This window comes from Orcinus orca, chromosome 2 (genome assembly GCF_937001465.1).
Source record: "Orcinus orca chromosome 2, mOrcOrc1.1, whole genome shotgun sequence".
NCBI classification, from domain to species: domain Eukaryota; kingdom Metazoa; phylum Chordata; class Mammalia; order Artiodactyla; family Delphinidae; genus Orcinus; species Orcinus orca.
In genome coordinates this window covers 106,341,618-106,358,425 of record NC_064560.1, presented here as the reverse complement: position 1 = coordinate 106,358,425, position 16,808 = coordinate 106,341,618, and the positions used below count along the sequence as shown (strand labels likewise).

General features: G+C 38.9%; 1 protein-coding gene across 3 annotated transcripts in view; it reads left to right on the top strand.

The window, feature by feature from the left end:
• Positions 1-16,808, top strand: part of TMOD3 (tropomodulin 3) — an 84,923-nt gene that overhangs the window by 32,938 nt on the left and 35,177 nt on the right. For all 3 annotated transcript variants that reach the window (XM_004281672.4, XM_033409176.2, XM_033409177.2), the window contains 2 exons: positions 6,447-6,640; positions 11,462-11,618. In XM_004281672.4, the coding sequence (XP_004281720.1) occupies positions 6,515-6,640; positions 11,462-11,618 (283 nt within the window). In that variant the 5' untranslated portion in view covers positions 6,447-6,514. The remainder of the gene's footprint in view (positions 1-6,446; positions 6,641-11,461; positions 11,619-16,808) is intronic.

Sequence of the window (16,808 nt, the reverse complement as noted above, 5' to 3'; positions counted from 1 at the left end):
TGTGAACTACATATATCATGCTGAGGAATTTGGACTTTATCTTGTAGGTCAGGGCTTGGCAAACTTTTTCTTTGAAGGGCCAGATAGTAAATACTTTAGGCTTTACAGACCATATGGGTCTCTGTTGCATTTATTCAACTTTGCCATTGTAGCACAAGAGCAGCCATGAACAATATGTAAGTGAATGAATGGGACTATGTTCCATTAAAACGTCATTTACAGCCACAGGCAGCAGGCCGAGTTTGGCCCACTGACACTGTGCTTTGCCTAACCCCATTGAAGGTACTATGAGTCTATTTTAGGTTTTTGAACTAGAGAACAACATGATCACTTGTGTGCATTTAAGAGAGAACAGATAAGAGTCTGAACTCTGAGCCTGCCCTGTTGAAATAGTGATGAAATGGGGGTTAACACCTCATATTTTGAGAGAATGTAACTTTGAATCATGTAATTCCGATTTTTTTCTTAATAGTCAGTGTCAAGACCTTACTCTATAAAAAAATGTGAAACTGAAGGCAAATAAGTGGAGATTGGTTAAATAGAGAAGTATTTCTCTTAAAAAATTATTGTGGATCCTAGTGTTAATTGATTTTCGCGAAAACTAAATTGGCATCGATGGGAATATGGTACTGACTGCTTCAGTACAAGTTCTCTCTGAGTTCACTGTGCCTCTCTGACCATCTACCATGTGCAGATATAGCTCTTCTACTGTTTTTCTTTTTTGTACAGATTTTTAAACATTTTATTTATTTATTTATTTTTGGCCGCATCAGGTCTTAGTTACAGCACACGGGATCCTCGTTGCAGTATGCTGTATCTTTCGTTGCGGCGTGCGGGCTTCTCTCTAGTGGCATGCTGGTTTTTCTCTCTCTAGTTGTGGCGCTTGGGCTCTTTAGTTGAGGCATGCGGGCTCTGTAGTTGAGGCGCATGGGCTCAGTAGTTGCAGCGCTTGGGCTTAGTTGCTCCGCGGCATGTGGGATCTTAGTTCCCTGACCAGGGATTGAGCCTGCGTCCCCTGCATTGGAAGATGGATTCTTGACCAGCGGGGAAGTCCTCTTCTACTATTTTTCTATGTTTGAATCTCAGAGAAACCTTTGGTTACGTAGTGCTGTGTCTCCATTTTGTGCAAATGCATCATTTAGGTATTAAGACTGCCTCTGTATTAGTTTAGAACAATTAAGGCAGTTCTACCTGGTGCTGATGCAATGATAAATATAAATGTAAATATGGCATCTGAAATCTCACAACAGTGCTTCATTTAAAGTGATCCCAAAGATCTAGAATACAGCTATTTAAAAAGTATCTAAATAGAAAGCTAAAATTTAAAACATCTGTGAAATGAGATGGCTGAGAATCCACCTGGAAATTAACAGGGTCCTGAAAGTCTTGTGTGAAAAATAAGGAGGATTCTAGAGACTAGTAATACATGAAAAGGAAGTTGGTTAATGGAATGAAAGCTTTTGGCCCAGAATACTCCAGGAGTTTCCTTATGTTCCTCGGTATTGCCTCTGCTAACTGAAATCCCGTGAAGCAGTGACAGAGTGAAAAGGAAAGCATACCACGGCAACAGTTCCCATAGACTCTGGGGACTATTTTAACAAAGTTCTTCAGCCAGTGAGTAGGACAAGATAGACTGCCGCGAGAATGTGAGGCCTAGTTGTCAGAATTTACAAATTTATGAAGTCAGTTCCTCTAGAGCAGTGCCTCTCAAAGCCTAGTTCCTGACCGGCTGTATCAGCACCACCTGGCAGCTGGTTAAAAATGCAGATTTTCAGCCCTACCCTATAGACCTATTCAATCAGGAAACGGGGTGGGGCCCAGGGGTGGTGTCCTAACAAGCCCTCCAGGGGGTTCTGATTCAGTCTAAAACATGAAAACCACTGCTCTAAAAAGTGAGTTAAGGATGGAGAATTAAACAGTCTGATCATACCAGAATTTCAAGTTAGAAGATTTTCTACATCTGCCTGAAAGTTTACCTAACTTATCTGGCAAAACTAACTTTTGCTTATATACAACCTTTAGAAAAAAAAAAAGACTGAGAATATTATGCTTAAAAAAATCTATTCCTGTGCTGTGTAGATTATGAAGTGTATTTTTATGAAATGTATTTTACATTAGCTTGGAGATTAAAAAAAGTTCTTGTAGACCCAGTGTAGATTTAAGATAACTTTTCTAGCACACTGGTTGAAACCATTCAGAATTTGTTCCCCTTCCAAGATACAGATGGCAGAGGACAAGCAAGAGAGGACATGTTACCCATGGGACAGAAAGCAGAGCAAAGCACGGCTTCCAGAGCTTCCCTTCTTAAGGAGTTCTGAGCTTCTCTTGCTAATACTTGGCACAGTGTCAGCACACAGATAATCCTCAGTAAAGGATGAGAGTTGAGAGAGAAGGTACAATCAAGTTAGAGACTCTGAGCATGTGAACACTTGTGGTGAGTTTTGAGCAGCATTAAATAGGATGAGCAGCAGTTGTTTGCTTTTTACTGAAGCAGAATGGAAGCTTCTGGGAAACTCTGGTATAGTACCTGGAAGTTCTTGGCAAGATTTCATAATCCGAACTTGAAGGAAATGCCTTTCCATTGCTTTGGAAAGGAAAAAAAACAAGCCAAAGAAGTAAATTCCTTAAATAATTAAATGAAAATAATTAAATGATATGTTTCCCCCTGGAAATACCTTAATAAACTAATGAGTTAAAAGAAAATGGAAGAGATTTTTAACATATAACTGACAAGATTAGTATCCAGAATATAGTAAAGAGCATCTATATATATTTTTAAAGATAACACAATATAAAAATGGGCAAAGAGGGCTTCCCTGGTGGTGCAATGGTTAAGAATCCGCCTGCCAGTGCAGGGGACACAGGATCGACCCCTGGACCGGGAAGATCCCACATGCCGCAGAGCAACGAGCCCATGCGCCACAACTACTGAGCCTGCGCTCTAGAGCCTGGGAGCCACAGCTACTGAGCCCTCCTGCCACAACTACCGAAGCTCATGTGCCTGGAGCCTGTGCTGTGCAACAAGAGAAGCCACTGCAATGAGAAGACCGTGCACCTCAGCAAAGAATAGCCCCCCACTCGCTGCAATGAAGACCCGACGCAGCCAAAAATAAATAAACTAAATAAATTTATTAAAAAAAAAACGGACAAAGATTCTTCACAGACTAAGGAACACCATTATGTCTAAGTGACTAAGGCCAAGAACGTATGAAAAGATACTCAACCTCATCATAACTCAGCAAAATGCAAATTAAAACCACAATGAAATATCATTTCACATCCACCAGAATGGGCAAAAAAACCCCCACAACAACTGATAATATCAACAATCAGCAAGGATGAACAACATGAAATTGTCATGCATTGAATCTTCTAGGAATGTGAATTGGTACAACCACTTTGAAAATAGTTTGACGTTACCTAGTAAACTTGAGTAATACCATACCCTTTTCCCAGCAATTCCGTTCCTAGGTTTGGACAACTTGGAGAAACTCTTGCACATGTATACCAGGAAATAGGTAACAGCAGAAAAGTAGAGAAGGAAAGACTACAAGTAATTCAGATGTTCATTTATATAACAGTATATGATAAAGAAATGAAAATGAAAGAAGTTCAGCTCTAAGCATGAACTCAAAGCAATGCTGAGTGTAAAAACCAAGTCACAGGATACATACTGTGTGAGTCCATATATATATATGTGCAAAAAATAGCAAAACTAAAACTGTTTAAAGATATGTACATTTAAGGTAAAACTGTAAAGAAAGTAAGGGAATGATTAATTCAGAATTCAGTACAATGGCTACTTCTTTGGAGGGAAGAGATGCAACTGGAAAGGGGAACGTGAGAGTACAAAGTAATGTTTTCTTTCTGAGGCTGGGTGGTGTGTTCATGGTGTTCATTTTATTGATCTTTAAGCAATACTGTAAACATGCTTTGTGTGACAGATTTTACTTTGGAATAAGGAGCCATCTCTTGGAGTAACCTGTTTAGTCACTCTAAGGAATGTCATGTTCCAAACCTATAGACCCTGGGTGGCATATAACATTGCCTTTGCCCCTAACACCTCATTCCTATCATATTGCCCATTATAATACCTTATTAGTAGGATGACCATTGAATTTATGGCCCAAACTGGAACACTTGAGAGTAAAGTGAGGGGATGCTCAAAATAATATGTATTTCTTTGAAATGTTTATTGAACAAGAAGTTGGTTTTATTCTGTGTTACAAACCTCAAAAATAAATTATATTAAACTACATTAAAAACTTTTTGGATTGATTGTCCAAACATTAAAAAATAGTGAAAACTAAATAATTACTCATGGTACCTATTCATGTACTTTTATCAATTTCTTACCCTTATCTGTCTCAAATACCATATCATTGGTATTTTAATAAAGGGAGTATTTTTTCAAAATGTTCTATTTATTTTTTCTCCTAAAATTGCCTGCCACCTTCTTTATTTTATTTTATTTTTTTAAGTGAATTATTTATGTATGTATGTATGTATGTTTGCATTGGGTCCTCATTTTTGTGCACGGACTTTCTCTAGTTGTGGCAAGTGGGGGCTACTCTTCATCGCAGTGCGCGGGCTTCTCATTGCGGTGGCTTCTCTTGTTGTGGAGCGTGGGCTCTAGGCGCGTGGGCCTCAGTAGTTGTGGCGCATGGGCTCAGTAGTTGTGGCTCACGGGCTTAGTTGCTCAGTGGCATGTGGGATCTTCCTGGACCAGGGCTCGAACCTGTGTTCCCTGGATTGGAAGGCATATTCTTAAACCACTGCACCACCAGGGAAGTCCTGTGCCACCTTCTTTAAAATTGCATTTTACGGTTAATATATTTGAAAGTGCTGGTACCTTCTATTGAATCGTCTCCTCAGACTGTATTATTTTTAATTGAGAAAATTCACTCTCAGGATACTTGGTAAGCTTCTTGTCTTAAAGTTGGAAATACAAAGGATGTTTACCAAACTTAGTAATGACAACAATGATAATTATGTGTTCAAAAAAGCGAAAAAAATCCAGGGTAACTGCTCAACCAATGAAGTTCCAGTAGAACAGGTGTAAGCCAGACCTGTCTTGGGCAATTACACAAAATGCCTGCAATTTAACATCTGCATAAGCACAGCTCTGTTAATTTGCTTGTTATTGGTCCCAGATGCTTGCTAGCTGACAGACCCCTGTGGTGAACCTTCCTGTCTTCACAGGAGATGAAAACACATAAAAGGGTCCATAAAATGTTACTAGTTTGAGGAGGAAAATGTATTAGTTAAAATATTAAGTTGGGAAAACTTGGGAGAAGGGAGTAGAAAGTATATCCAAACTTTGAAGTACTGGGCGTTTTACAGCCAAGAAAAATTTAGCCAAATCAGGAAGTCTAAGGATTATTTCTTATTCACATAGGAACATTTTATGAGGCAAATGATCTACATATATGGCTAGAATTTATAGAAATACTTCATTTTTACTTCATGCTTTTTGCAGTACTTATTTTAAGTATTTTTTTTTTTCCCTATAGAATAGTCCTGCTATATCTGGAAAGATACTGCTTTTTGAGTCACTTCATAGCTGTTTGGGAGGGATGAACATGGTGAGGAAATGGTGAAGATCCTTTCCTACCACCAGACCCTCCTGACCAATCTTGCCAGTCAGTGGATGACATATCCCAGCATGGTTTTGAGTATTTTGCTGAAACATTTTCAGAATGCTATGTTTTTTTCCTTTAAAAATGCCTTTTCCTAATAAGAATGCTAGTATGTATTGGTTAGAATACATCGAATATTTCATATTTAAAAAATCAGTGCACTTTCTTCAGAATTTTCTTTTATTTCAACTTGTAACCTAGATTACTTTGCCAAATAAATGTATTGTTTTCATAATGCAGCAAAATATAAATTAGAAGAAAAAATGCAAACATTTTTTTAAATGAACCTTTTCAAAAAATGTTTTTTCCAATGGCCATTCCTCCCATGGAGAGTATATTAATATCTCCCCTATATTAATATTGAGTCAGAAAATAATGTTCTAAGCAATTTATAGGAAAACAAGCATGCCTCAAACATACTGTGCTTAAACAAAGTATTCTGGTACTGGTAGCAATCATTTGAAAGCAATTGATGGAAAAAATTATATTTTGGTACATAGTTCTTCCCCTCTAAAACTCAGTTATCAGGACTCTAAATTCTGTCAAATAGCTGTTTTAATGGATTTCAATTTTATTCTCTCCTCCCCCTCTTTTTTCCCAGTGTGGCTTTTTGTTTTTGTTTGGTTGCTTTTTGTCAACAAAAGACAAAAGGTAAAGACAGTGAATGATTCATAGGCAAGGGTAGTGTGTGATACGTAGTCAAAGAATATATGACACATGGAAATTACATTTCATTTAACCTAAAATAGATCTAACTAGGTGGGGATGACTTAATATTTTAAATTTTTTTGTTTCTTCTCTCCATAGCTTTAAGAAAAAAAATAAGAAGTCACTTCCGACTGTACTGAACAGCAAAAATTAAGTGACTGCAAACCATGGCACTATCGTTCCGGAAGGACTTAGAAAAGTACAAGGATGTTGATGAAGATGAACTCCTTGGGAATCTATCAGAAATAGAACTGAAACAACTGGAAACTGTGCTGGATGATCTTGACCCTGAGGTAGGTGCTAGGCAATAAAGAGAAATGAAATAATTTTTCACACCCTTTGATACTAAGTAGCTGCCTTTGAACAGTTAGCTTTTCCATGACTTTTCCCTGACACTGCTGTCCCCCTCCTCCTCTTTATCTAAATGAACTTTGGGCCTCCTTTCCAGTACCCCCACTTCTGCCTGGTATCTCTAATGACGTGACTGTTCTAAACTATTTTCTCCAACATTTTTATTTTCAAACATCTCCTGAAATTTTCTTCCCTTTAAGAAATCTTTTCTCTCTGGGCTGGGAAGAATGTTTTTGGTAAAATGCAGCAGATGATTAGCTCTTTGACATATGCCAGCCTATATGCCTCTTCAGGGCTTCTGTACCAGGATGGCTGCAGCGTAGAGAGTGTCTCTAGAGGGTCCTTCATGACCTTAAATCTAATTATTACCTTTCTGAAAGATGCTGACCAAATTGGATCAAAGTTTCTAGTTATTGGTAGAATAGATCTAAGCAGACTCTGGGCAATACTGCAATCCATGTAGAGCAGACCTGAATATATGTATATATGTTTTACTTTGCAATATGGCTGTTGCTGACCTTATGCATTACATAAGGCTAAGGTGGAGACCCTTGACCCTGGAATTGTTAACCCCTGGTATGTTTGGAGCGGTTGTTGTGGCAGGGCGTGTGCGGCTGGGAGGCAGTGAGGGGAGAACACTAAGGTTGTGGCTCCTTGATCTGAAGGTAATGGCTATTTGCTAGGCTGCTTTTCTTTACCACATTTTATTATGACAAGACATTGACTTTAAAAAAAAAAAAGACATTGACTTTTAGTGCCTTTTAAGGACTGTGGTAAGAGTTTGTTTTATGAAAGTGTTCTTGTCACTACCACACACTTATTTCCTGCTAGAAGGTTTTCTAATTTATATTGAGAATTACACTCCTTTTCTCAGCATTACTTTAGCACTTGGGTAATGTGTCAATACCACTGATCAAATCCCTTAACCATAATGGTTACTATAAGGAAGATTTTTCAGTGCACCTAAGTCTGTGGGGTAACTCAGAATAACAGTGCTGTTTTGCATGTCACAGCAGTATCTGCTCCAGGCAATTCAGCCTATCAGACCTATTTGAATCAAATGGTAGGAGCATAAGAGTTCATCTGGTCCAGGGTTTCTCAGCCCTGGCGCTGTTGACATTTGGGGCTGGATAATTCTTTGCTGTGGGGCTGCCCTGTACATTGTAGGGTGTTTTGCAGCATCCCTGGCCTCTACTCACAACATACTAATAGAATACCCTCCTGATTTAAAATGTACCTGGTCTGGTGAGATACCATACATGGAAAGTTCCTTGAAAGAAGAGTTTATTACTTTCAGTTCCCAACAGCAGGAGGCGCACCAAGCCACACAGGGCCACATGGGGGAGCAGCTGGCTTGGTCAGGAGGTAGGAGTGAGGTGCAAGTGTGGCCCAGAACTTTTCTTGTGGTTTCCAAGGGAAGGAATAGGTGAGGCAGGGTGGGCAGATTTGAGCAAGTTTAGAATTGGATAGTTTGAATAATTTCAGTGGCTCTGGGCTACAGGAGTGGTCTCTAGTTGTCCAGTTCCTGGTCCTGGGCAGTTTAGGGCAGGGGAAGTATTGGCTTGGTGTGTGAAAGATGAAAGAGGTGGTCGGGGGTGTGGGCTCTGGATTGGCTGGTTTTCATATGAGAGGCACATGGCAGGGGCTGGGGGGGAGTTGTTTGCTATCCCTAGGAATTAGTTAGCCCTGGGAGGGGCAGTCTTTCCAGAATTAGCAAGGCCCCCAAGATGTCAAAGCATCATAAAATACAGAAAATTTAAAAAGTGATTAATATGCCCTCCCCCCAACTGTGACAATCAAAAATGTTTCGGGGGTATTGCCAATTGTCCCCTGGGGGATGAAAACACCCCCTGTTGAGAAACATTGATCTAGCGCTTGCCCTCTGTTTCACAGATGGAAAACAAAAGTTAGGTGACTTGCATCAGTTATTACAATTAGGGAAAGAACTGAGACTAGATCCTTTACTACCTGATTGATCCCTGGCCGAGTCTAGTGGTCTTTCTGTTAAACTACAGTGAATCCCCTTTAATTCGTGCTTTATTCTATAGGTCTAAAAGCTGATGGCTTATATTTTCTTATTTGGAAATCCATGGCCTGCTTCTTGTATCGGGAGGCTTGGGTTCTAACTTCTGGATGTATTTTGCAGACTCCCCAACCCTAGTTGTAACTTCCCTAACCTCAGATACTGTTAGTTGAGACTAGAAGAACAGTGATGTTTACTGACAGCTTGCCACTCGTTGGGTGAAGTTTTTGGAAAGTGTTTCAGTAAAGGACCAGGGGAGACAAGAGGGCCAGGGTAGCAGCAGCTACTTCAACCAGAGGAACACACTGTACCTTCCAAAGTCTCAGAAGGTAGATAAGAGCAGATGAAGTTTGTATATGGTGCTATTTTGTTGTATTTTGGAGGGCTATTTTACTTTCCTTATTCTGCATTCAATATATGTATTTGCTAACTTAACTGTGTTTTCTCAAAACTTCTGTCTCAGAAAGACAGCCAGCCAGCTTAGGCAAAAGGTGTTTTTTCGTTTCTAAGACTGGGAATAAATTATTACAACAAAATTCCACTGCAAGGGAGAAGCATGTAATTTTCAGTGGCAGTCATTTTAATGAGATTTTTTATCTATTTGTTAAGTAATTATGATCCATTAACTTTCTTGATTAAAGTGTGCTTCTAATAAAGCTTAGCTCATAGCCTCCAGAGCCAGTTAGCTCTCATTTATTTTGTGGTCAAAGACTGTTTTTAAGGGCCAGGATTCCAGCTAACATATCATTTAAAACCTGTATGTTTGACATGGGCTTGAACAGGCAGGTGGTATAATGCAACTCCATTGCTACCACCATGAAGTAGCAGTATGTATACATGTGCCTTATTGATGGTGAAGGAAAGTAACTTATATTAATTTGCCTTAATGAGCATTTTTCTTTAAAAGTATTCTCAAATCTTTATTCAATAAGTATTGGGGTGGGGGGCAACCTATAGATCTCAGGTACTATGCTAGGCTTAGGGATATGAGAGTGATCAAAACAAATGTGGTCTTTGCCCTCCTGATGTATAGTCTGGTAGGAGTGTGAGGAATTAGACATTAATCAAATAATCGTGCCATATATAAGAGCATATAATGGGAGGTCAGGAAAAGCTTTCCTTGGGGGAATGGAGCTGCAGTCTGAAAAATGAGTTGCAAAAAAGGATGGACAGAGCATTCCAGGGAAAGAAGTATATGGCAAGTACAAGGGAGGAACAAGGGTTGATGTGGTTAGAATGGGAGGGTGTGTGAGATGAGGCTAGGATAACCTTAGGGGGTGGGAGTGAAGGTTGAAGAGTATCAGCAGCTGATCCAGGGAGACCAGTTGGGAGGCTAATGTAATAGTCCATCCCAGCTTGGATCATAGTGTAGACCAAAGTAATGGTATTGGAGATGGAGAAAAGTTAGACAGTTTTTAGGAAGTAAAAATGGATAGGACTTGATGGTTTGTTGAGAATGGATTCTTCATGTACAAGTCTTGTCTTGATTTCAAAGTCTGAGGGTAGAAATCTTGTGTTTCTTTTTTATATTCCTATAGACAATTTTGTGTTGTAGAAACATTTTTGGTGAATGGTTAGGAAAAACCTCTTTTGTATTTCATCTTGATAGGTGAGCTTTCTGTGTTATGCATACAGCATTACATGAGGAAAACACAAAGGCGAATTTTATGAAAATTATTGTGGATTTCAGCAAATGGCCAAAGTTGAAGTGCCATATTTTCTAGTTATAAAATGAGTATTTCTCATTATTATTATCCATACAAGATCCCTCTTTGTAATGAAAAATGATCTTATAACACCTAGGAGATTCAGCATCCTTGCCAATATTGTGAGGTGTTGTAGAACAGAGTTGGCCCTTTTGTGTAACTTTTCTGGCCACCTCCCATTTTCAAAGCAAAGAATACTTGGGAATTGTGAGACAAGGTAGTATCACGATACTCTTCGGTTTTTGACAAGCAAAAAGATGCAGCTCACATTGTTTAGTCACCGCTTGTTATTCCTGGGCTTAGTGAAAATACAGAGTAGGGACTAAAAGAGACAACTTTAGTCCATTGCCTCTCACCCCTCCCGCACTCTCAGTTACTCCATGCACTCAAAAAGGCTGTACCCAGGTGGAAACCTAGGGATATAACTCTTGCCGTGAGAATCTCTGAGTGTCTTGAGTAGCAGTGACAGTGGTTGCTGCAGATACGTCCTAGTGCTGATATATACACACATACATACACACAGAAATTGAACCTTTGCATTTAAACACAAACAAGTAAACATTAATATCCTGATAGCCTACTGTATGATGTACATGTTTTTCTTCTGAGAAAGTCTTTATGATGAAATAGCAGACATTATGAAGGACTATGATGTATATAGTCATTTAACATTCTTTTGCAGTGGAATTATTTTCTATGTATACATATATGCTGAGCTGTTATTAAGCATTACAAACTATTTTTCATTACTGTCCCAGGATACTTAAAAAGTAAAGGGTGTTTCCTGCTAGTAGAATACTTTCTGAAGAAAAGGTGAATGTGCCTATTTTAATAATAATGTAAGTGAATTCTACCTAATTTTAAAAAAACTTTGTTTGGAACACTTTTATGTTGCTGCCCTAAAACCCTGTAATGAAGTCTTTAATGCCTACATCCCATTCTAGTCTATAAATCTTTCTTAGATGGTAACATCTGGACGTATATAGCATTATGATTCTTGCTGGTCATAATGGCCGATTCATTCTCTTTGGCAGAATGCCCTTCTGCCTGCAGGGTTCCGGCAGAAGAACCAGACATCAAAGTCTGCCACAGGGCCATTTGATAGAGAACACCTCCTTTCATATCTGGAGAAGGAAGCTTTGGAGCATAAGGACAGGGAAGACTATGTGCCTTACACTGGAGAAAAAAAAGGTAAGCACGAATTTTGACGTCATTATTTGACAGCACTTGATTTTTCTTCTTACAGGTAGGACTGGAGAAAATATTTTTAAAGGTGCATCGTTGATAGCCTCAAAGATATGATACTGTTGACTTTAAAAATTATTAGGGGACTTCCCTGGTGGCGCAGTGGTTAAGAATCCTCCTGCCAATACAGGGAACATGGGTTCGAGCCCTGGTCCTGGAAGATCCCACATGCTGCGGAGCAACTAAGCCTGTGTGCCACAACTACTGAGCCTGCACTTTAGAACCCACGAACCACAGCTACTGAAGCCCGCATGCCTAGAGCCCGTGCTCCACAACAAGAGAAGCCACTGCAATGAGAAGCCCACGTACTGCAGCGAAGAGTAGCTCCCGCTTGCCACAACTAGAGAAAGCAAGTGCACAGCAACGGAGGCCCAACACAGCCAAAAATAAATAAATAAATAAAATAATTATTAGGTAATTTGGGCACTTCCTTTACATTCACCTACTTGGCCAATAAGTTCCTTGTTAATGATTTGTTAGTGGGGTTTTATTACAGTGATTTTTAGTTCTCTTTAGAATTCTTTAGTTCTCAACTGTAACAAATATTAAAAGTGTACTGAGGTAAAATTTTAAATGCACTACTATATTACAAAATGCAGTGATGTCAAAGTGCCACTCAATTCTAACTCCTGTCTTTAAAGTGGAATGCCATAAAAGAATTCAGGACATATTTTCAAAGACTCTTACCCTACAGCCTTCCTTATTAATTGTGATTCATAACCATTATAATTATAATTGTCAGTGCTTCATAATCATTACTTTCAGGAAATTCTTCTAGTCCAAGTCCTTCACATTGCAGATTTTTTTTTTAAATTTATTTTATTTATTTATTTTTGGCTGTGTTGTGTCTTCATTGCTGTACTCAGGCTTTCTCTAGTTGTGGTGAACAGAGGCTACCCTTCGTTGCAGTGTGCGGGCTTCTCATTGTGGTGGCTTCTCTTGTTGCAGAGCACGGGCTCTAGGTGTGTGGGCTCAGTAGTTGTGGCTTGCAGGCTCTAGAGCTCAGGCTCAGTAGTTGTGGCAGACGGGCTTAGTTGCTCCGCAGCATGTGGGATCTTCCCGGACCAGGGATCGAACCCGTGTCCCCTGTTTTGGCAGGCGGATTATTAACCACTGTGCCACCAGGGAAGCCCCCCATTGCAGATTTTGACCTTAGCTAGCCTCAGTGGAGGAGTACAGCTATAATTTTAAAAGCTGTCTATGTAATAACATTTAACATAAAGTAGGTTAAATTTCTCAGCTTTCAATACAGGTTGGCCTAAGAAGCCAGATTCTGCTTGCACTCCTATTTAAAATGCTGTGCATGGAACACTGGGGAATGGTGGCAGCAGTAGAGTTGATCTTCAGCTCTTCCAGGCACTGGTTTTACATCTGAATCCTTAGTAGGCCAGGAGGAGAGAATGGTTAGAGCATAGTGCTTTTTCCTAGTAAGGCTTTAGCTTTTTATTTGGGAAGAAAGCCCTTCTGGCCACAACTCTGTTACATGGCTATCCCTTAGTTGCAGGGGAAGGTGGAAAATTCATTTTAGTATTCCCACCTCTGTAATAGACGAAGGTTGTGAATGGCTTTTGAGTAGGTATTCCACAAGGTCTGCCCATGCCTTTTCAAAATTATCATCCCCAACCCCTCTGCTCTTTTTATCGACCCCACTTCCCCTTATCTCTAGTTGAGAATCACTACCTTACATACTTGTATTAGTCAGGGTTCTCCAGAGAAATAGAACCAAAAGGGTGTGTGTGTGTGTGTGTGTGTGTGTGTGTGTGTGTGTGTGTGTGTAGAGAGAGACAGATTTATTTATTGATTCATTTGTTCATTCATTCCTTTTTGTAAAAATTGAGGTATAGTTGATGTACAGTTTATAAGTTTCAGGTATACAACACAGTGATTCACATTTTTAAAGGTTATACTTCATTTAGTTATTATAAAATATTAGCTATATTCCCTGTGCTGTACAGTATATCCTTGTACCCTATTTATTTATTTTTAAATATGTATTTATTTAGGCTGCGCCAGGTCTTAGTTGCGGCACACAGGATCTTTAGTTACAGCATTTGGACTCTTAGTTCCGGCATGCACGCGGGGTCTAGTTCCCTGACCAGGGATCAAACCCAGGCCCCTTGCATTGGGAGCTCGGGGTCTTACCCACTGGACCACCAGGGAAGTCCCTATCCTATTTATTTTATACATAGTTGTTTGTACCTCTTAATACCCTATCCCTATTTTGCCCCCGCCCCCTTTCCTCTCCCCCTGGTAACCACTAGTTTGTTTTCTGTATCTGTGAGTCTATTTCTTTTTTGTTGTATTCACCAGTTTGTTTTATTTTTTAGATTCCACATATAAGTGATAACATGCGGTATTTGTCTTTCTCTGTCTGACTTATTTCACTTAGCATAATGCCATCCAAGTCCATCCATGTTGTTGCAAATGGCAAAATTTCATTCTTTTTAATGGCTGAGTACTATTCCATTGTACATACATACCACATCTTCTTTATCCGTTCATCTGTTGTTGGACGCTTAGGTTGCTTCCGTATCTTGGCTATTGTAAATAATGCTGCCATGAACATTGGGTTCATGTACCTTTTTGAATTAGCGTTTTTGTTTTCTTCAGATGTATACACAGGACTGGAATTGCTGAATCATATGGTAGTTCTATTTTTAGTTTTTTGAGGAACCTCCATACTGTTCTCCACAGTGGCTGCACCAATTTACATTCCCACCAAGGGTTCGTTTTCTCCACGTCCTCACCAACTTTTGTTATTTGTGGGTTTTTTTGATGATAGCCGTTCTGACAGGTGTGAGGTGATATCTCATTGTGGTTTTAATTTGCGTTTCTCTGGTGATTATGACGTTGAGCACCTTTTTGTGTGCCTCTTGGCCGTCTCTTTGTCTTCTTTGGAAAAATATCTCTTTAGGTCTTCTGCCCATTTTTTAATCAGGTTGTTAGTTTTTTTGATGTTGTGTTTTATGAGCTGTTTATATATTTTGGGTATTAACCACTTATCAGTCATATCATTTGCAAGTATTTTTTCCCATTCAGTAGGTTGTCTTGGTTTCCTTTGCTGTGCAAAAAGCTTTTAAATTTAATTACATCCCGTTTGTTTATTTTTGCTTTTCTTTTGCCTTAGGTGACAGATCCAAAAAAATACTAAGATTTATGTCAAAGAGTGTTCTGCCTATGTTTTCTTCTAGGAGTTTTATGGTTTCAGGTCTTACATTTAGGTCTTTAATCCATTTTGAGTTTATTTTTCTATATGGTGTTAGAGAATGTTCTAATTTCATTCTTTTACATGTAGCTGTCCAGTTTTCCCAGCACCACTTATTGAAGAGACTGTCTTTTCTCTATTGTATATTCTTGCCCCCTTTGTCATAGATGAGTTGACTGTAGGTGCATGGGTTTATTTATGGGCCCTCTATGTGTCATGCTCCTCAGGCCAAGCCTTAAAAGCCATGTTACAGTATTGTAGACATGAAGAAGGGCAAGTTTACCTTCAACAGCTGGAGAACTTTGGTTGCAGAGCTCTGTTTTGAAATACAGCTAAAAGACGGCTCTTGACTTCTTAAAGCCACCCTGGAGCTCAGTCTTAAATTGGTTGGCCTTGGTTATTCGTAGTCACCAATATGCCTTCCTTTCTTTGGGTCTCATCCCCGAGATTTTGATCACATTCCAGAAGATCCTCAGAATAATTCATGTACATCGTATTAACATACCTTCCAATCAAGCTAAATGTGAATCCCCTCCTTAGCTCTGAGAATTCAGAAGCTTGTTTTTTCAAGCTGCATCTCCAATGACCCTTTACCTGAACACCTGGGTTGAGTACCAGGTTTCTCACTTAATGGCTTATTTCACAGGAGATAGACTCTCAGATGGAGGATGCCTTCCCAGACAGAAGAGTTTCTCCTGGTTCTTCTTAAAACAGTTTGCAAACCTGTTAAGAAATAAAAGCATTTTACTTTTTTGGTGTGCTCAGACTAGTTAGAATCTGTAAAATGTGCCATTGTTCTCTAAACTAAATCATTTTTCATACTAAGATGACTGGTTTCAGAGTTCAATCCCCAATGGCAGTATTAGTTTTCTGTACCAGGGAATGTTATAGCGATTCACTCAGTTCCTTGAACTCCTTCCAAGTTATATGCCAGAATCTCATAGGGATCTCTCATTGTAAATTATTTTTAAAGATGACTACTCAATTCTCTTTTAAAAGAAAAATTGGGAACCACTAAAAGGAATAGTTATCCAACTACTTTCTTATATTCTGAGACTAAATGATGATTAATTATACTTGTTATTTTTTAACTTAAAGACACAGTCTTTCTGGAGCTAAAATTATACAGAACTGGTATGACAAAAGGGAATACCCATAAAACTGAAAACTGGACATTTCATGATTTTTCTTTTTGACCATGAACAAAAACTACACACTCATGCCAAATTTCATCTTTCTAGATCATCTCTGACTGCCTTGAAAAGGCACTTGAGGGTTGTTATATAGAGATATATTAGTAATTTCATTTTGTGATTTGTGAAATGGTTGTTTATAATTGTACATTTTACAGAATTAAAAGCATTTGTCAACATCTGAGAAGGAGGAATTCATCCTAATTAGGTGAAATTCAAGGCATTATGTCTTCGATGCATTTTGGGAACATTTTGTCCTACAGTAATAAATGTTCTCCTTTTAATAACTAATTTTGTTGACAGCAAAAAAGAAGGTATTAGGCAGCTAATAAGGCACAGCTGACAAAAGATATATTAAGGATTGTTTTTAACTGCATTGTTTACAGTAGAATCCACAATATACATCTGTTAAGTTCATCTAAATCTAACAAGCTCATGGTAGGAATGGTATCATGGTATCAAGTAATCTTGGTAGAGATTAATGGAAATGTCTTTGCTATGAGCCTACTGTGTTCAAAATGTTGAGAAACTAAGTGTTTAAGAAAATTAAAACAATAACATAATTGCAATATAATGTTCCTTTTGCTTGAAGATATGATATTAAAATGTTGGGAAGCTTTTTACCCTTTTCTCCTTGAAATGTTGCAGAAAATGTAACTGAGGCATAGACCAAGGGTGAAGGAGAGTATTTATCCAGCTCTTTCTCATTCCTGAGAATGGTGAAAATGCAGAGTTCTG